General features: G+C 33.9%; 1 protein-coding gene across 2 annotated transcripts in view; it reads right to left on the bottom strand.

Moving 5' to 3' along the window:
• LOC129750593 (sensory neuron membrane protein 2) overlaps positions 1-16430 on the bottom strand; it is a 78432-nt gene extending 62002 nt beyond the window's left edge. The window contains exon 1 of one of the 2 annotated variants that reach the window (XM_055745558.1): positions 15073-16430. In XM_055745558.1, the coding sequence (XP_055601533.1) occupies positions 15073-15183 (111 nt within the window). In that variant the 5' untranslated portion in view covers positions 15184-16430. The remainder of the gene's footprint in view (positions 1-15072) is intronic. The other variant, XM_055745559.1, reaches the window with a different exon arrangement.
• Positions 16431-22037: the final 5607 nt, after the last annotated feature.

Here is a 22037-nt window from a genome sequence, read left to right as displayed (position 1 = left end):
AAGCTGTTTGGAGACTTCAAATCTAAACCGCAAACACTTTGGTTGCTATGATCCAAACTGAATGTGGCCTAATGCGTCAAAAGAAAGAAAAACGATTCTATGTAGAAACAATTTGTTAACACCTGTTCAAAGTCTAAATGAAACAAATCTCGCGGTGTGGTTTTGTTCAGTTGTTTTCTCTTCAACCAGTAAGTAGTATAGGTACCTACCAGGAAGTTACGAAAACGCAACCAAGTGTCTACTGAAGCAGAAGAGATTTTAGTTCCAAACACATTTGCCGCAATTGTTTGCGATGAACTTGATGTAGTTGAATGGAAAATGAGTGTGGTTTGTTGTATTTTTTTCTGTCAGGTCTTATTGCCAACCGGTAGATCTGGGAAGCAAATCATTTTTTTTTTATTTCTGTTTCCAGCTTCTTGAGTTGATTCACGTCAATTCACACTTGAAAACGATAATTGGAGTGACGCGGGCAAAAACGACTTAGAACACCGGCTGCGGATGCGCACATGAAAGAAGATTAGCCATGGGTTCACCACCTTCAGGGTTCCTTCAAGGGACGATTAACGCCATCGTCGTAGGAAACTTAAGGCAGTCAGTTGGTACCTCAGCAAGCCACAAGCATTTAACTATCAAGTGCGCGTCAAGTCAAGTTCAAGTTCAATCCAATATGGCAACCCGTAGGAGGAATTAATTCTATTCAATCGAGATCAAAGTAGTCTCAACCCATTGGAATGCAGAAAAAAATGGAAACAACGAGTTATAAAATTTGCATTTATGAATGATTTCAATCGAGATCTGATCTATAAGGATGTATTCTTAATTTGCAAGTATCAATAAAGAAAATCAAATCAAACGTTGTTTAAGCTTTATAGACCCTTAGGTGAAGCATTTAGTTTAAATCTTAACATAAAATGCGTTAAAAAGAATAAATGATATAATGAGAAAGTGGCTTAAACATAATGATTTCAAGATGATTACCAGATGATTACTTACAAGATAGCATTTAAAATTCTTATGAATGCCCATTCATGCCGTTATGCGGTGCTGGAAGAGCCTACTTAGATTGCCTAATAGGCTCATTAAATAAATCGTGCAAACATGCGTTTAGGTGTGTTCCTAGGCATATGCATATGCGTATTTTCTCATAGTTAACGGAATAAAACGAATGTTAATCTAGCTAGACACGTAAAAAATATATGAGTAGTGCTTATCCGCTGGATTGATCCTTCACAGTTGATAAGGAGCCGTTAATCATGGCTAACTACCTCCTCATAGTTTTCAGAGACTTCCTAGAATACACTTTTGAGAATATGTAAATAGATGAATCAGGTAAAGTATTGTATATTTTGAATATGTATGAACTAAGCTTATTTGGGACTTTATTTATGGTATTTGAAGTAAACTCATTAAAATAATTTTAAGATCAAACACATATTCATTCCCATTTTTTCTCACTGACCAATCTAATCTAGCCTAATTTATCAAAAAAAAGGTTAACTAACAGACAGTTTGAAACAATTGTAAGGGATGGTAGCTTCAATGAAAGCCGGCTATATGTGACTTGTGAGTTCTCTTCTAAAATTACGCATTCCTCCTCAAATTTTTCAGTTGTTACACATTTCTTCACTTGGTTTTCAGAGGTTCTCTTAAGTTTACTTTAGAGGATTTGTGAATAAATGAATCAGATAATGTAGAAACATCTAAAGAAGATTTTTCTGCTCGATCATTCACCTCCCTTTGTTAGGCTATTTGTTTAAGCGACAGATTTCGTTTTTCAATCCAACTGTGTCAACACATTATTTATTTAGGCCATCCATCCAATACAAGGCGATTGATTGTTTCAACGAATATTTTAAGGGTGTTTGTTTTAGCTCAGGTATTCAATTGTGTTATAAAAAAACTCGATTTAATAAACTTGACAGTGGATTGTAGCTTTTCTTACAGCCTGTAATATATTTTTGGATCCATGTGACATAAAATAATAAACAAATGATAGATTAATAAGCTTTGAATTATGATCAAAGAATTTCAAGCGCAGTAAATGAAAAATGAATAGAAAAACTGAAATTTAAATTTTTTATAGGATAAAAGCATTGTTAAATAATCATAATTTAAATATAAATAACATAATTTGCCACGTATTGGTGAGTTTTGAATGACTGAATCCTAGAATATCTTGTATGTTCGCGTTTCTATGACATTTTTTTAGTAAATATGATCCCACACAGTGCACTCTTTTTAGAGTCACAGAGTAAGGTAAATTTAATACACGATGCACCAACATAGGGAACAACAATCAGTTGAATTAACAAAATTTACAGAATTGACAGAATTGACAAAAATGACAAAATTGATAGAAACGACAAAATTGACAAAATTGACAAAATTAATAAAATAGAAAAAATTAACAAAATTGACAAGATTGACAAAAATGACAAATTGATAGAATTGACAAAAATAACAATATTGACATAACTGGAAAAAAATTGACAAAATTGACAAAATTAACCGAATTGACAAAATTTTCAAAATTGACAAAATTGACAAAATTAACCGAATTGACAAAATTTTCAAAATTGACAAAATTGACAAAATTGTAAAACTAACAAAATTGACAAAATATACAAAATTGACAAAATTTACAAAATTGAAAAAATTGACAAAATTGACAAAATTGACAAAATTGACAAAATTGACAAAATTGACAAAATTGACAAAATTGACAAAATTGACAAAATTGACAAAATTGACAAAATTGCCCAAATTGACAAAATTGCCAAAATTGCCAAAATTGCCAAAATTGACAAAATTGACAAAATTGACAAAATTGACAAAATTGACAAAATTGACAAAATTGACAAAATTGACAAAATTGACAAAATTGACAAAATTGACAAAAATGACAAAGTTGACAAAAATGACAAAATTGACTAAATTGAAAAATTTTACAAAATTGACAAAATTGACAAAATTGACAAAATTGACAAAATTGACAAAATTGACAAAATTGACAAAATTGACAAAATTGACAAAATTGACAAAATTGACAAAATTGACAAAATTGACAAAATTTACAAAATTGACAAAATTGACAAAATTGACAAAATTGACAAATTGACAAAATTGACAAAATTGACCAAATTGACAAAAATGACAAAAACGACAAAAATGACAAGAATGGCAAAAATGACAAAAATGACAAAAATGACAAAAATGACAAGAATGGCAAAAATGACAAAAATGACAAAAATGACAAAAATGACAAAAATGACAAAAATGACAAAAATGACAAAAATGACAAAAATGACAAAAATGACAAAAATGACAAAAATGACAAAAATGACAAAAATGACAAAAATGACAAAAATGACAAAAATGACAAAAATGACAAAAATGACAAAAATGACAAAAATGACAAAAATGACAAAAATGACAAAAATGACAAAAATAACAAAAATGACAAAAATGACAAAAATGACAAAAATGACAAAAATGACAAAAATGACAAAAATGACAAAAATGACAAAAATGACAAAAATGAAAAAAATGAAAAAAATGACAAAAATGACAAAAATGACAAAAATGACAAAAATGACAAAAATGACAAAAATGACCAAAAATGACAAAAATGACAAAAATGACAAAAATTACAAAAATGACAAAAATGACAAAAACGACAAAAATGACAAAAATGACAAAAATGACAAAAATGACAAAAATGACAAAAATGACAAAAATGACAAAAATGACAAAAATGACAAAAATGACAAAAATGACAAAAATGACAAAAATGACAAAAATGACAAAAATGACAAAAATGACAAAAATGACAAAAATGACAAAAATGACAAAAATGACAAAAATGACAAAAATGACAAAAATGACAAAAATGACAAAAATGACAAAAATGACAAAAATGACAAAAATGACAAAAATGACAAAAATGACAAAAATGACAAAAATGCATCATTTTTGTCTTTCTGTCTTTTCATTCTTTTTTGTCGTTTTTGTCATGTTTGTCATTAATGTTATTTTGTCTTTTTTGCTTATTTTGTCATTTTTGTCATTTTTTGTCATTTTTGTCATTTTTGTCATTTTTGTCATTTTTGCCATTTTTGCCATTTTTGTCATTTTTGTCATTTTTGTCATTTTTGTCATTTTTGTCATTTTTGTCATTTTTGTCATTTTTGTCATTTTTGTCATTTTTGTCATTTTTGTCATTTTTGTCATTTTTGTCATTTTTGTCATTTTTGTCATTTTTGTCATTTTTGTCATTTTTGTCATTTTTGTCATTTTTGTCATTTTTGTCATTTTTGTCATTTTTGTCATTTTTGTCATTTTTGTCATTTTTGTCATTTTTGTCATTTTTGTCATTTTTGTCATTTTTGTCATTTTTGTCATTTTTGTCATTTTTGTCATTTTTGTCATTTTTGTCATTTTTGTCATTTTTGTCATTTTTGTCATTTTTGTCATTTTTGTCATTTTTGTCATTTTTGTCATTTTTGTCATTTTTGTCTTTTTTGTCATTTTTGTCATTTTTGTCATTTTTGTCATTTTTGTCATTTTTGTCATTTTTGTCATTTTTGTCATTTTTGTCATTTTTGTCATTTTTGTCATTTTTGTCATTTTTGTCATTTTTGTCATTTTTGTCATTTTTGTCATTTTTGTCATTTTTGTCATTTTTGTCATTTTTGTCATTTTTGTCATTTTTGTCATTTTTGTCATTTTTGTCATTTTTGTCATTTTTGTCATTTTTGTCATTTTTGTCATTTTTGTCATTTTTGTCATTTTTGTCATTTTTGTCATTTTTGTCATTTTTGTCATTTTTGTCATTTTTGTCATTTTTGTCATTTTTGTCATTTTTGTCATTTTTGTCATTTTTGTCATTTTTGTCATTTTTGTCATTTTTGACATTTTTGTCATTTTTGTCATTATTGACATTTTTGACATTTTTGTCATTTTTGTCATTTTAGTCATTTTTGTCATTTTTGTCATTTTTGTCATTTTTGTCATTTTTGTCATTTTTGTCATTTTTGTCATTTTTGTCATTTTTGTCATTTTTGTCATTTTTGTCATTTTTGTCATTTTTGTCATTTTTGTCATTTTTGTCATTTTTGTCATTTTTGTCATTTTTGTCATTTTTGTCATTTTTGTCATTTTTGTCATTTTTGTCATTTTTGTCATTTTTGTCATTTTTGTCATTTTTGTCAATTTTTGTCATTTTTGTCATTTTTGTCATTTTTGTCATTTTTGTCATTTTTGTCATTTTTGTCATTTTTGTCATTTTTGTCATTTTTGTCATTTTTGTCATTTTTGTCATTTTTGTCATTTTTGTCATTTTTGTCATTTTTGTCATTTTTGTCATTTTTGTCATTTTTGTCATTTTTGTCATTTTTGTCATTTTTGTCATTTTTGTCATTTTTGTCATTTTTGTCATTTTTGTCATTTTTGTCATTTTTGTCATTTTTGTCATTTTTGTCATTTTTCTCGTTTTTGTCATTTTTGTCATTTTTGTCATTTTTGTCATTTTTGTCATTTTTGTCATTTTTGTCATTTTTGTCATTTTTGTCATTTTTGTCATTTTTGTCATTTTTGTCATTTTTGTCATTTTTGTCATTTTTGTCGTTTTTGTCATTTTTGTAATTTTTGTCATTTTTGTCATTTTTGTCATTTTTGTCATTTTTGGTCATTTTTGTCATTTTTGTCATTTTTGTCATTTTTGTCATTTTTGTCATTTTTTTCATTTTTTTCATTTTTGTCATTTTTGTCATTTTTGTCATTTTTGTCATTTTTGTCATTTTTGTCATTTTTGTCATTTTTGTCATTTTTGTCATTTTTGTCATTTTTGTCATTTTTGTCATTTTTGTCATTTTTGTCATTTTTGTCATTTTTGTCATTTTTGTCATTTTTGTCATTTTTGTCATTTTTGTCATTTTTGTCATTTTTGTCATTTTTGTCATTTTTGTCATTTTTGTCATTTTTGTCATTTTTGTCATTTTTGTCATTTTTGTCATTTTTGTCATTTTTGTCATTTTTGTCATTTTTGTCATTTTTGTCATTTTTGTCATTTTTGTCATTTTTGTCATTTTTGTCATTTTTGTCAGTTTTGTCATTTTTGTCATTTTTGTCATTTTTGTCATTTTTGTCATTTTTGTCATTTTTGTCATTTTTGTCATTTTTGTCATTTTTGTCATTTTTGTCATTTTTGTCATTTTTGTCATTTTTGTCATTTTGGTCATTTTGTCATTTTTGTCATTTTTGTCGTTTTTGTCATTCTTGTCATTATTGCCTTTTTTTGTCATTCTTGTCATTTTTGACTTTTTGTCATTTTTGTCGTTTTTCAGTTTTTTCATTTTTGTCGTTTCGTCGATTCTCGATTCGATTGCGATTTTTGTCATTTTGTCATTTTTGAAATTTTTGTCATTTTTGTAATTTTTGTCGTCATATTTGCCACCCACATGGGTCTGCATATCATTGTGATTGATATTTATTCTTGTAGGCTTTGAATCAGAACTAGAATGCTAAGAGAGGTCTTTTGTTCAGGAAAAAAATGTGTTTAAAATGCATTATAAAAATCCTGATTATCTGTCTTTGATTATTTCTTCCAGTTTGAGCATTATATAAAAGAGAGAAAAACGCTAACGATGACTATATTTTAGTGCAGAAAAGAACAAAGTGGAACAAATTTGTGCTGTTCTAGTGCGTGAAGTGTCTTCCTTTTGAATTACATTTTCAATTTACGCGTGCATTGTGTTACTTTTTCGTTCACCGATTGATATCAAATTGTCGCTAAATGGGCAAACGAATGAAAAACGTAAGTACTGCTGTATTTTTTTTGGATGGCGGAGACCTTCAATTGAACCTCGACCAAGGAACGCCGCCGTAGTCGCTTTTTGAGCATAGGTCACTACCGATTCCGAATGAATGAATGACTTGGCGGTAGCTGGTGACTTGCTACGTGATCGGTAATTTCAATGATGGTCTATTGTTTTATTATGTTTACAATTCCAGCTACTAGCTATCGACTTCGGTCGATCGAAAGCTATTGGCGATATGAGTTAAATCAAGCAAACAACCAAGGCCCTTTGCTAGGTTATAGGCTTAGATAAGGTATGTAGAAACGTGGTTGAGGGTTTTTATCTTTGTTTAAGCTGACATGTCGCTAAGTTCATTGTCAATTTGAAAAACTATTAGGCCAGTTTAGTTGAGTCGTGAGTAGTCTGAAGCCGTGATGAATTACGTCTTTGTGTGAAGATGCGTGCCAGAGGGTTTATTGAAAGTAGCACCCAGATCACGAAAGTTGGTTCAATCATCTACTATAATTTACTGCCTTTCATGATTGTTTACTTTATTGTCGGTGAGTTGATTGAGTAGGTATACTTTCATTTAAGTGTGTTTCGAAACATGCAAATAGGTACACATCAATTGAAAGCTCTGCTGTAAAAAAACTCAACAAATTGCTACTTATTTACGCAACTTTTCGATACACCACCAATTGCAGAGCGAACGCGTAACAGGAAATAAAGGTACAGCAATTATTCGGTGGTACTTTTTGGGGTAAACGAAAAAAAAAAACACAACCAAAGATTTCAGCTTCTCCGTGGGTTTCCAAAACAAATTGGATTCACAGTTGCGAAAAGCGCAAAACCAAACCAAGAAAAAAAATCGGAAATGGAAGAGCTCGTGCATGAAAAAGCAGCTGCTCCGAAACTTTTCCCTTTTACATCACACAATCTCGGTAGCATCTTTGGAATCTTCATCATCACCGTCGGATCCATCAAGATCGTCTTGCGAATGCTGCATGCCAATGTCATATGGCCACAGGCTTTGGGTAATCTTCTGCTGTCAAAGGTCATGGCACCAACTACCTTTACTCAGAGCATGTGGAAGTTATCGAGCAAGAATAATAAAAACAAACCGTCACCCTCGCCTCATCAGCAGCGGAAGGTTGCAAGAACTCAGCCATCGTCAGCTCTATCGGTGGATTGTCAATGCCAAACGTTGAGATAAGTTCAGGAGACTTCAACGAACTCAAAGCAACGAACCTTTGGAATCAATTTTGTTTTACTTCAGCTCATCACTTTGGGCGTCTCTACCGGCACATTTGATTGACACGTGGATTCTAACTTCTGATTCAAACTTCACTAACAGTATCGTTAACAGTGCGATCTGAACGAGAGAATTGGACTCGTTAAACAGTAGCTTAATTACCACCAGGCATCGATCACTCTGCAACCAACCATGTAATGGGGATGACATGTTATTACAGATTTTTTTTTATCTCTATCGTAACAGCACTTCACTCGATTTATTAGAGCTAGAACTAGTAATGCTTCCGGAAGTGTGTGATGGACGGCTGTTTGTAGATTGAATGCTCTAACACTATTAAGGGTAAAAAAATCCATGCTCATCATATTCATTGCAAGCTCCAGCAGGGCGGCGTCCAACCGTGATAATATCTCGAGTGTAGTTTTTAAAATTACATGTCAGATCGACATATTGAATGGATCACGCCCCAAGTGTAACAAGTGATGTGACGTACACGTAATAGATATTTTTTCTACTTTTTCTAAAAAAAAACATAGATGATTGAGCCCCTCTTTTAATTGTATTAAGTTGAATCTGCTAGAACAATGAGAATTTGAAGTTTTCAAACAAGTTTAATTATTGTTTAAATTTAATAGATGACAAATGATTTGCAGCTGACAAATATAAAAAACGCGTTTTTTACACCTCCCCTCCATCCCCTTGCATCGTTTTTATTAAGGGACGATCCCTCTGATCATACGGTAGAAGACACAGCCAGGAAAATCAAAGCTCTCAGCCAACGTTAATTAGAACAAGATCAAGCTTGCAAGGAAACACACAGAGTGAAAGGCATAACATTAATATGCATAAATGCGAACAATTCCGTTACTGGACTGCTTACAGATCTGTAGCCCTAGTTCAATCGAATGAAATTATAAAGTGCAAACAGGTTTAAGCCCTACCAGAATCGACACGGAAATTCTGCCACAATTGTCTGATCCGTATTCGTATTTGTAAATCGTATTTCCGCAGTAATGAGAAATAATGGTGCCACTTCCAAATATCAAAAAGTTCATTACGATCGACTGAAGATAGTTCTTTTAATTGAACTACATTACTTGGTTAACAAGTTCTTGGCCAAGGAGACAACAAACAGAATTTGAATGATTAGAATATCAGTCGATTGAAAACGGCAACCGAATGGTCCGAAAAAGACCGGAAATGTTATATGCGAACAAAAAAAAAACAATAAGAATGATTAAATTACTATTCTACAGTTTATACCACTTTTTATCCTTATTTACATCAAACGAAAGTAGAGATGTAACGAATTTTTCAATTTAACTTTTCAGCGAAACGATTATTCGATCGAATATTCTGTCGAGTTAAAAAAATAAAAGCAATTATTTCAACTTCCTCCTATTCCTTCCATCTAAATGCTCCACATGTTTTTGAGTCGATTATTTCTAACAAAATGTGTAATACATAAAATCTTCTTGAAGTATGGGTTTGTCGTCTATCCTATCCAAGATTTTAAGAGTTCAATTTCAATTAAGGACGCTGCATTTAAAGAACCGATGCTTTAAAAATTTTTACCACTAACGGAAAGAACATCCAGAGTACCTGTCGCTTCTATGGCGTTAATAAATTATTTTATTTACAAGGTAGTCCGTCTCACGACATAACCTACCTACCTACCTAAGGGTCCGGTGCCGATTGACCGACGCATAGGGCTGAGATAAAAGATCTCCACTGCTGGTGATCCGGAGCTAGCGTCTTCACTTGCTAGCAGTCAAGGTTCTCGTCATCTGTGCGGGTTTTAGCGGCTAGACTACGCCGCTACGAGCTTCTGGGCCCGCCTTTCTTCGATGCCTATCTAGATTTCAGTTAAGCGCCTCTCTGCAAATCTCGTTTTCATTTCTTCGCAGCGTGTGCCCAATCCATATCCACTTACGTTCCCGAATCTCGATTTCTAGCGCCTTATGATGACACCGGCGATTAAGTTCCACGTTCAAGATCCTGTTGCCAGGTCACCAAGCCCGGATGATGTTCCGCAGGCAGCGAATCTCTACGAAACTCTACGAACTAAAATCCGAATCTTCAACTCAAACGTTAAATTCGTATTGCTGTACGGGTGCGAAACATGGTGCACATATGCGGTGACGACACGACATAACCTGATGAACAATATTCCTCAAAAATCGGTTAATGAAAACCGTTCTCCAATTTATCGGACATCCCACGTTCGCCATTTCACGCTCCACTTGGTCTAACCACATTGCTCGTTGCGCCCCTGCTCGTCTCGTTCCACCGGATTGGCAGCGAATACCTGTTTTGTAGGACAGTTGTCCTGCATTCTTCACACTCCGCTTTCCTGCACGCCGCCAAAGATGGTTCTTAACACTCCTCGCTCGAATACTCAGGTTTTCGGTAATTCACCTGAAATTCGCAAACAGCACTGCGTTCCATCCATTGTTGCCTTGATCAGTCTGGTTAGCTTCTCCGATTTCATCCTTGATTTTCCATAGCTCGTCACGGTCGATCGTGTGGTATTCGGCTTTGAAGTCGTCCGTAGGTATTTTTGGAGGATTTGCCGTACTGTGAAGATCTGGTCAGTCGTAGACCGACCCTCCATGACGTCGGCCGAATGGCCGATTTGTTGCTATTTAGCTGACGAATGGCTTCCTTAACTACACTTATCGTTGGCAGTGCCTCCACCCCGTCGTTGGCTATACGCCTGCGTTGTACCTTCGTGTTTCCTGGGAACGATGCAGCTGCTCCAACTCCTCGAGCTCCTCCTCCTCCAGGCGGCACTTTTTCCTGGAAAATTCGGTCAAGCTTTCTCTTTCGTGGTCGGTGATTTTCCACGTTTCGACGAGTCTTTTTTTGCACTGGAGTTATGGTTGTTTTACCCTTAATTCCCCTATATTTTTACTTTATTTCAGAAAAAAGCATATTCTGACTTAATTTTCTTAAAGAACCGAATGGAGGCTGTTAAGCTACCGCAAGCTTCAGATAATGGAGTTATGACTGTTTACCCTCCATTCCCTTACATTTTTTCAAATAGTTGAGAAAACGCATGTTCGGACTTGAATTTTTTTAACCAAATGAGACTTATATTGTGTGTTTTTTTCCGAGAAATCCAATGAAGGCTGAACCACCGCACGCTTCGGAAAATGGAGTTATGGCTGTTTTACCCTCAATTCTCCTATAGTTTTCAATTATTTCAGAAAAAAAGCATATTTGGACTTCAAAACTTTGAACCAAATGGGACGTATTTTGTGTGATATTTTCCAAGGAAACCATCGAAGCCAGTTTGAGACTCCGCACGGATTGCAAACTGGAGTTATGGCTGTTTTATTCTCAATTTTCTGAATTAATTAAAACATTTGGTGAAATTGAGGGTAAAACAGCCATAACTCCCGTTTCCAATGCATGCGGTGGCTCAATAAAGGTTCATTGAACTCCACGAAAAAATTCACATAAGATACGTACCATTCGGTTCAAAATTTTCAAATCCGAACATGCTTTTTTTCTGAAATAATTGAAAAATGTAAGGGAATTGAGGTTAAAAACAGGCATAACTCTATTTTCTGAAGCGTGCGGTGTCTCAAACAGCCTTTATTGAATTTCTCGAAAAAATCCCATAAGATGAGTTTCATTTGGTTCAAAATTTTCAAGTCCCAACATGCTTTTTCTAACTAATTGAAAAATATCAGGGAATGGAGGGTAAAACAGCCATAACTTCTGTTTCCAATACGTGCGGTAGCTCAAATAGGCTTCGTTGGATTTCTTGGAAAAAAATCGCACAAGACTTTTCCCATTTTGTTCAAAGTTTTAAAGTCTGATCTTACTTTTCCTGAACTATTTAAAAAAATGTTGGGAAATTGAGGGTAAAAACAGCCATAAATCCAGTTTTCAATCCGTGTGGTGGCTCAAATACAATCTCGCCAAAGTCCGTTGAAAACTGATACAGCCCAAGTAACCAAAAGTCTCATAGATACTTAATCCTGTGCATTAAAAGTTCACATTTGGCTGAGTAAAAGGTCCTCAAGAGAAATGAAAATAAGTGCCTGAATTGGACTTCTGAACGAACATAAAAAGTCTAAAAAAGTAGCATAGATCATTTTTGTGCGTTCCAAGTACCTTTAAAAATCCAGGATTCAATTTGGACTATCGTGCTTCGTTACGAACTTCTTACGAATTTTTTGGATCCATGAAGAACTTCTTACGAACTTTTTGGATCCATGCAGAACTTGTTACGAATGTTTTGGTTCCATGAGGAACTTCTTAAGAACTTCAATGCAAACGTATACATTATTTACAAAAAATGAAAGAATGGTAGGTTTTACTATCTCCGTCGGCGATTAGAACAAGAATGATGTTAGGAAAAGTACATTGGAATGGAAAAGTCCAGGTTCATAAGTAAATGATACTAAGGGAATATTTTACTAAATCCAAAACAAGTTTCTGCACTAGCTTTCAACAAATTCTTCACTTTTGGAACATTAATAATCCATAGTTTTGTTTTTGAGCCAAACAATCAAAAAAATCAAATTTTTATTCAAATTTTGTTTTCAAATTGTTTTCAATGATAGTATATATTCACACCGAATCATATTTTCTCATTTTCCTTAATTTTCTTCATGGAGGAGTAGCTTTACAGAAGAAGCGGAGCGGTCTAAAGCAAGGTCTCCACTGGTTGGTAGGTACCTGGAGAAGCCCTCATATGAGAAAAACTTAAAACTATGCGACTTCTGATTTTTTTTCAGGCCCATTTTGAAGAACTTTGTTTTTTGATTTCATCCAACAAGAATCTAAAATTAAAAAAATATCGTTAGTGGCACAGAACAAATAAAACTCATTTTAAAAAACCACACTAATTCACGAGCTCAATATGGCTTTCCATTTGCTGTTGCAGAAAATTTAAACTTGGAAGAGATATCGCAGCACTTCATTATTGGTTCTTCTTTGTTAAACTAGAACTTGAAACAAAATAGTAAGGCACACATTTTACAAAAAGCAAAATCAAACATTTAAAAACTTACGTTTTATCACGAACCATGCGAGTCCGCTTTGAAAATAAATGATGCATTATTTGATGGATGCAATTGTTTACATTTTAAATACTAACCCTACTCGGAAAAGGTGATAAACCAGAGTTAACTTTGAATAGAAGTTTTAGATAACATCAATCTAAGTATTGGCTATGGTACAGAGGTAGCATGTTCAGTTTTCACCAAAAAGGTTCAGGTTCAAATCTTCATGAAAATTGTAAGTATAAAATTCATTAAGAGTAACGGAAATAATAGGTATAATAAAAATAAAATGAATAGAATTTCAATGGGAGAAGGGGGGTAAAGTAAATACCCCTACAATACTTTTTGAAAAAAAATCTTTTTATTCAAAATCTCATGCAATGGCTGAAAAGCCTTCTACTCAGCTTTGATTTTGAGACTTTAAAGTATCAATAAGAACTTAAATTTTAAGCTGAGTAGAAGGCTATACAGCCCGAAAACAGGGCTGAGTAAGCTTCTAAGAGACCGTTTTATGGAACTTTTGGTTACTTGGGAGGTTTCAGTCGGTGCTATCTCCCAATTCGTTCTGGTTCTTGTCGATCAAAACAAGTCTTTAAATAGATTAAATTCACCGTATTTATAATCACTTAAAAACAAACGTTAAAAACGCGACGCCGAAAAGACACGTCCGTTTCGATCACGGCTTGCTACGACCACCTTTCATCGAGAGTTGAATAGTGATGTTTATTGAATAAATTCCATAGTATTTTCGCTTGAATCACAAAAAGATTTCACCATAAATGCTGATCTTGAATTAGGTATGAATCAAAATCATCAAGATTTGAAATTACATTTTAACATTGGTTTTAACAATTTGTGTTCGAACAATGCTTGATTAAAAAAAAATTAAAGGTTTTTTTTTACTTTTTGATTATTAAGTTTAAGTTTTTTAACATTACTTGTTTTTCGTATTAAATTATAACTTTTTAAATACGTCCTGAAACTTTAAAATGGTAAGCTAAATTTCTATATGAAGTCTTGAATAACAAAATACAGAAATAACTTTCATAGATGTACAAAACCTTTGAATTTGTTCTAGATTTTAGAAGATTTAAGTTTTTTAATCGATTGTAGGATAAGTTTTTAAAGAAAACCTATAAAATCTTTTTTTTTCCTTAGCGGCCCGCCACACTCCCCCACACCAAGAAGCTCATATGAGCCCCTGGTAATGGACGCTTACTGGACGCTAACTGGACGCTAACTGGACGCTAACTGGACGCTAAATAATATTTATGATATTTTCATATAAAATAAGCTAAATTTATGAAACTCTTGAGCAAATTCTGAAATACCAACCATCGATGAAAATAAACCAAATTTTCAAAAGCGAAATAAAACATCAAAATTATGCGAATTCAAGATTTTACTTTCTAAAAAACTGCAATATTCAAAATATATAACAATACACCGAGAAAATACGAACTTCCCAGCAGCACATTTTTTACATGGTAAAATGTAAAAAAATAATTATTCCAATATGATAATTTATTACAAAAAATTTTCTGAATGTCATTTTCCTTGTTCACTTTTATAAAGAAACATAAATACCCTCAGTTAAATTATAGTTTTGAGCAAACATAAAAATTCCAAAAATTGAGATGATCTTATCCAGGGAGCGAAGAAGAGAGGGCCTGGTTGAATATTATCATTTGCTGCGTCCGGTAATAAAATGGTTGAAATAAATGGAATTCACCGATTTGTTGGTGAAACGAAAACAATTATTCTTTCGTTGGCGATGGCTATAAAAATCATTGGACATTTCTTGGAACACTGCAACTCATTAGCAACGCCTACTGTAAATAATTTGGAATTTTCTGAGCGACCCGAAACTCGAATTACATGAGTAACCCATTCTATTCGAACAAATAAACATTTGTTATTTCGGAATCAAATGTTCAGAATCATTTTATAAAAAGGGAGATTATTTTCCCCTCATTAACCATTTGACACCTGTTATTGGACTCACCTCAATGATTTTGTCATGGACGGCTCCGGGAAACACAACCCACCCGAGCAGGACCCCAAAGACGGCCGTCAGGACCCCGATGCCGGCCGAAATTAGCGAACATTGCACCATTCTGACACCTCCACGGCCCACGTTATGGTTGGAACAACCACAACAAAGTTTTGACCGCCGCCGCCGCCTTAGCCGCGGAAAATTCTCCGTTAACTATTGCCCAACAATCGAAACCCACTGAAAACCGGCCTGCTGTTTGTTTGCTATTTGCTGCTGTAGCTGGTGTGGGTTTGAACTTCGCGAAAACCTCTTGAGTACGATTCTTGAGCCGATTCGTGAAAAGTGACGAAAAGGTTCAAACAATTTTGTTTTCGAAGTTTATTTTTTCCTTCTTCATTCACAATTTATATGCATGAGCTGGGCTGTGTGTGCATGATGTTTTGCAGGCTAAACACTCAACGGCTCCAAGACTCTCGACATTCACTTTCGATTGGTTTGGCTTGGTTCTGCTTCTGCACCACCGCTTCTAGTTATTTTGCTGGCAGTGCTTCTTACTGTTGCTGGAGCCGACACTTTTGCTGCTGCTGCTGCTTCTGTTGGACATGTAAACTATCCACCTTTATTGGCCAGGTATGCATTATTGGCACACACATTGTAAGTCGGGGCCAGATTTGTGTGCGGAATCAATTCAGGAGGCCTGTCACTGAACTAGTCAACTACTGACCAACAACACCAACTCGGGGCTACCGATTAAAAAACTCCTGTCACACACAAATTTCACGTCTCCAAACTCGAAACCAGCCAAGAAGCCTAAGAATCTCGAGGCAATATTTTTCTTGTTTCAAATTGACCAATCTTCCCCAGCTTACTGAGCTATGGGCAATCGTCCACTCACATGGGTTGCTTTGATCTCTGCCCAAACACGGATCGCACTTTCCACCTGGCACGACCAGATTTCGTATTACTGTGTTACTTCATTCTGAAGGAGACGCGGGAAAGGAAAACGAGTTTTCCAACTTCAACAGCACAAATTTCCCAACACAAAACACACTCACGTTTTCTAACTATTACAACACTGCAGTAAGACGATGCTCTAGGACGACTGATAAATTCTTCATAAGAGAAACAGGTGTGCTAATTCACATCTGACGTAATTCTCAACGAGAGAGCCAGAATATCTAATTATAATTCCAGAACACTTGTCTACAAACTACTGGGAACACTTTAAACTGCGTGAAAAAAGGCCTCAACCGGATCCTGGCGAATTTCACGCGAATCGAGCTGCGGGAAAACTAAATTTTCGTGTCATTCACGGTGCACGGCCATTGGGCAACTGACTGAGCCGAGCTGAGCTGAACACCAGAATAGTTAGGCACGACCATCTTCTCGTCAACCGACCGACAAACCATTCATTCGATAGCTAGTGCTAGCTAGATACACACGAAAACAACCCCCAAGCCTGAGCTGAACAGAGCCACACGTTTGTTGTCGTCATGTGCTTTTTTAGTTTGGCCCGAGTCCATTCACATTGATTTCGCGCCGCCCGCCGGTCGATCGACAATAATGGCTGGCTGCTCGAGTGTGGATCAAAGCGCCGAGAGGGTGGCAAAAAAGGAAAAATTTACCCGCTCGTTTGTTCATTAATTCATTTGCGGCACGAGCCAAAGCAAAAAAATGTTTTCGATTTGCTTTTGTGAGAGATTTATTTTCATTTCATTTGTAGCTCTCAGCTATGCTACTCCCCAGCAAGAAAAAATTCATTCCCGTTCATCGTTTCCGCCTCCAAATGAATAAATGAGTGGTTTTCCGAAGGCGCACCGGCTTTGAGATTCCGAACTTAGAATATTTTCGGTCTTTTTCTGTCGAGGTCCCCTTCACGCACCAACACAGTTTTAAACTTCTTGTTTCCTATGGATGGACGCACTAGCTTTTCAATGTATTGGCACTGGGTGACCCGCTTGTTCAATGCTGGCTGTAAATTGTGGATATTGTTTGAAAGGAGTTCAGTTTCATTCGTGCTTCGAATCCGTGCAGACGTGGCCGGTTTTCGTAATAATTTTTTTAACGGAATGTGCAATGCGTGCGATGTCATTGCTGATGTTTTTCGAATAGAGTTTACCATAATGTTACCATTATGTTATCAAAACTTAAGAAGTGTTAGAATCATATCTTCTAAAAAAAGTTATTGAACGCAAACGGACAGATGGAAAAGACATGAAAAAGAATGACATGAAAAACATGTGTAAAGCAGAAGTTAAAAGTGAAAAGTGTTTAAGAAAATAGTTCCCAAAAAGACAAACCGACTATGACGTAGCATTTCAGGTAAGCCAAATTGAATAATATTTCCAACTTTTCTCCCGATTTACAGTTTTCTCTGAGCTTCACATAAGTTTTATGTTCTGTGTTATGGATTTTGAGTTTTTTTTATTTACAAGCTCATCCTTTTTAGTAAAATCGAATTAATTTAAATAGCTGAAAATTCATCGAAAACTTTTTCATCAAATGCTTTCGAGAATAATACGTTTCAACTGAAAGCAACTTATTAAATCCATCGTTCTGAGCACATTCGAAACAAAACACATTTTAAAAACCATTATCAAAAATAGATCGAAACTCAAAATTTCAACCTAAATTTTAAACCAAACCAAACTTTGAAATCTATGGTATTTACAGCAATTTTCAATCAATCATTTCTTAAACAACTTTTTTGTTTGGTTCTGGTCCTGATTTTAAAATGCAAATATGAAATGTATAACAAAAAAAAAAATAGAAATCTGAATCCGATAAAGAAATTTTAAATCTAAATCTGAATGAAGAATCTAAAAGAATTTGAATCAGGAATCTAATCTCTGTATGTGACCTTAAAATCTAAACTGAAAATTCGCACCTGAATTCTGGATCTGAATCTCAATGCTGAATCTGAATTCTGAATCTGAAATCTGAATCTGAATCTGAAATCTGAATCTTTAATCTGATTCTGAAATCTGAATCTGAAATCTGAAATCTGAAATCTGAATCTGAAATCTGGATCTGAAATCTGAATCTGAAATCTGAATCTGAAATCTGAATCTGAAATCTGAATCTGAAATCTGAATCTGAAATCTGAATCTGAAATCTGAATCTGAATCTGAAATCTGAATCTGAAATCTGAATCTGAAATCTGAATCTGAAATCTGAATCTGAAATCTGAATCTGAAATCTGAATCTGAAATCTGAATCTGAAATCTGAATCTGAAATCTGAATCTGAAATCTGAAATCTGAATCTGAAATCTGAATCTGAAATCTGAATCTGAAATTTGAATCTGAAATCTGAATCTGAATCTGAAATCTGAATCTGAAATCTGAATCTGAAATCTGAATCTGAATCTAATATCTGAAATCTGAATCTGAAATCTGAATCTGAAATCTGAATCTGAAATCTGAATCTGAAATCTGAATCTGAAATCTGAAATCTGAAATCTGAAATCTGAATCTGAAATCTGAAATCTGAATCTGAAATCTGAATCTGAAATCTGAATCTGAAATCTGAATCTGAAATCTGAATCTGAAATCTGAATCTGCAATCTGAAATCTGAATCTGAAATCTGAATCTGAAATCTGAATCTGAAATCTGAATCTGAAATCTGAATCTGAAATCTGAAATCTGAATCTGAAATCTGAATCTGAAATCTGAATCTGAAATCTGAATCTGAAATCTGAATCTGAAATCAGAATCTGAATCTGAATTCTGAATCTGAAATCTGAAGTCTGAATCTGAAATCTGAAATCTGAATCTGAAGCTGAAGTCTGAAACTTTGAATGTGAATATAGAATCTGAAATCCACATGAATTTGAATTCAGATTTCTCAAATGACTTTATGTATTGTATGTATTTTTTTATACTGATATTTTTGCAAATGTTTGTCCATTTCCAGATGAATTGAACATTGGAGTGATTTTTTTATTCAATATATTACCTTTTTACTCTTACAAAAGATTTACTTTATGAATCTAATAATTTTTTTTAGAATATGTTTTAAATTTTCAGTGAAAATTTTCTTAAATAAATGCAGTTAATGAATCATCAAAATTCCATAATCTCGTTAATATCAAATCCGAAATTCCTTCTATTATGTCCCGGTATTGATTATATTGATTAGATTTCACTTTTTTGCCGTTACAATAAAAATTACCAAAAAAATCTTATTTTTTTAATAGCCATTACTTTTTTTCTCAATACATCTCTAATGCTATAATCCGAAACTCCTTCTTCAGTAAATGCATATAAGAATAAAAATTGAGGAAATCCGAGATCATCATTTAATGAAAATCGCGTTGAATTTCGATACAGGATTTTGGACACATTTAAAAAATGACAAATCAATCAAATTTTACTGATGAACTTTTTATCTCTAAGTTCTTCGAAAAAAAAAAAACATTTTGAAAATCTTTTTATTTTAGGAACATTAATTTATTGAAATATCAATTCCTTCATTGTACTTAAATGTCGTATTTTGGGTCATTTTTCTTCTATTGTTTTAAAAAAGTTTTGAAAAAAATATCGTTCAAATTTGTTCGTTCAATATGTTCAAATTGTCATAAGATTTATTTTTAAAATTAATTTATGCCAAAATCAGTTTGATAATTTTAAAGTTTTATTTACAATTTAATTTCAAACGATTACAATTATTTTCAACGGGTTCTGCAAAACAGTTAAACAAAAACGATGAAAAATCGTTACAGCGCATCCCATCCCATGTATGAACCCTTCGGGCATCGTGCTCTAACGATGTCCGAGGGGCGTTTCTCGCTTTCGGAGCTTTCGGATGAATCACAAGGAACTCACTCGAAGGTCGCGTTCACCCCGGCGACTCCGGCTGCAATTTTTGTTTCAACTGCTATTTCGCAGTTGCGCTCCGGATTTATTTCGCTGCGAAGCGGAAAATTTATTTCAAAAATCACTGGGTCTGTGATCGACGAATGAACGTTTTGCCCCGGTGAATGAACATTTAAGCTTTCTTGAACAAAGCTTATGACTGTGAAGCTTCCATTGATGGATACTGTATGCTTTCTTGAAACGCCTAGTAACGTTTCAAATTTTAAATTTTTTCCTGGAAATGAATTTGTCGGTGAACAAAAGTTACAATATAGTTTAAAAGAACGAAAATTATTGAGTTTAATTCATATGCATTGAATCGAATCCAAAAAATAAACAAAGAACCTTCCAGGTTCCATAAACGTGAGGAAGCAGCTCACTGAACTAGGTTTATTGTTCTATTCGCTTATCGAACGCAGGATGGTCTTGTGAACACGTACAAGTTCCCTTCTTTTCTGACATTCCAAAAAACCTCCTCAATGTCAGCGTCTTTTTTTTTTTGGTTTTCGGTCAAGAAGGACCGACATTCTCCATGGAATCAATTGTTCACTTGAAGAAGTAGTTGATGATGGCCATCCATAAACTGCATTAAGCTTACCTAAACCTCTCTTTGAGGATTTGGTATGTGGCATGGTGAATGGGTTTTATGATTTTTCGGTTGCGAATTTTACAGTCCTTCAGGAATTATGACCTTGTGCAGTCCGTAGTTCATGCGTAGCGATGCGGGAATTTTAGAGAATCCGGATATCTCAAATAGAAACAATTTATTTTATAAAGATTGCCTAGATCGCAACTAGATCAGTTGCAGCTGCAGTGAAGTGTTACTTTTAGATGAAATTTGGATGTTGGAATTTATGCCACAAATTGACTGAGTAGGTATTTCTTTAGTAAAAGATGTCAAAAACATCAATTTGTGGCATAAATTTCAAGGGGTTGGTTTCAAAATTAAAAATTTAGCTTGAAATAATAACAATACCAGAAGAGCACAATAAATGGGGAAATTACTTGCTAGATCCATTTTTCTACTGGCGATCTCACAAACTCGAATAAATAATAAATTTTACTGATACGATTGAAAATTATTCAGAATCAAGGCTTCGAATCAATGCTTTTTCCGGTATTAATAAATTTTTTGAAATCATGTTCCTTATTCTGATTTAGAAATTTACTTTAAAACTAATTTTAAGCATTCTAGTTTACAAATATAAAAACGAACAAATACGAATCATACGAGAATAAAAATTTAGATTTCCGGAACCGGACATAAGAACCAGTGCACAGAAATTGAATAGGTACATTAAATATAACAAACATTAAATATCAAAAAATAAAAAAATCTGATTTGAAAAAAGTAGTTTTTGAAAAATCGCAGTTATTTCTTAAAATTTGGAAATTCTAACAAATAATTAAATCTCAATCAAACACAAACATCTTTCTGCACCTATCGAACAATGTTTGGAAGAAATTTTCAAAATCGTGTCGAAATAAATCAACGATTTAAAAAATTATGTTTTAACTTTGAAGGCCAGACATTGCATCTGACCATCACCTCGTCCTTGGCGAGATACGACTGAGAGTTGCGCGTGTCCAACGGCGCGAGGAGAAAGTCGGGTGTCGATACGACGTCCGCCGGTTGGAGAATCCAGAGGTGAAAAGGGCATACGTTGAACAGCTAGAATCCCGAGCCTCGGAGCTGCCGACAGACGGAACAGTCGAAGAACAGTGGTGTGGAATCAAGAATGCCTTTATCACGACGAGCCATGGTACTCTCGGTAAAGTTTGTGGAAGAAGAAGTGAATGGATGTCGGATGGAACTTGGAGGATGATCGATGATCGGAGAAAGGCGAAAGTCGGAATTGAGCAGGCATGTACTGGGTCAGCCAAAGCAGCCGCCCGCTTACGATATGCGGAGCTGGTAAAGGCAGTTAAACGAGCTTGTAGACGAAACAAGAGAGCCTGGACAAACTCCCTAGCCGAAGAGGGAGAAAGAGCCGCCGCCAATGGAGATATCCGATTACTTTATGACATTTCTCGCCGCCTCAGTGGTGCAAGGACTAATGCAAGAATGCCGTTGAAAGACCGAGCAGGTCAGTTATTGACCGATCGAACAGATCAGCT

This window comes from Uranotaenia lowii, chromosome 3 (genome assembly GCF_029784155.1).
Source record: "Uranotaenia lowii strain MFRU-FL chromosome 3, ASM2978415v1, whole genome shotgun sequence".
In the NCBI taxonomy this organism is placed as follows: Eukaryota; Metazoa; Arthropoda; class Insecta; order Diptera; family Culicidae; genus Uranotaenia; species Uranotaenia lowii.
Note: the sequence above shows the minus strand (reverse complement) of the source record. Positions and strands in the feature narration are given on the sequence as shown.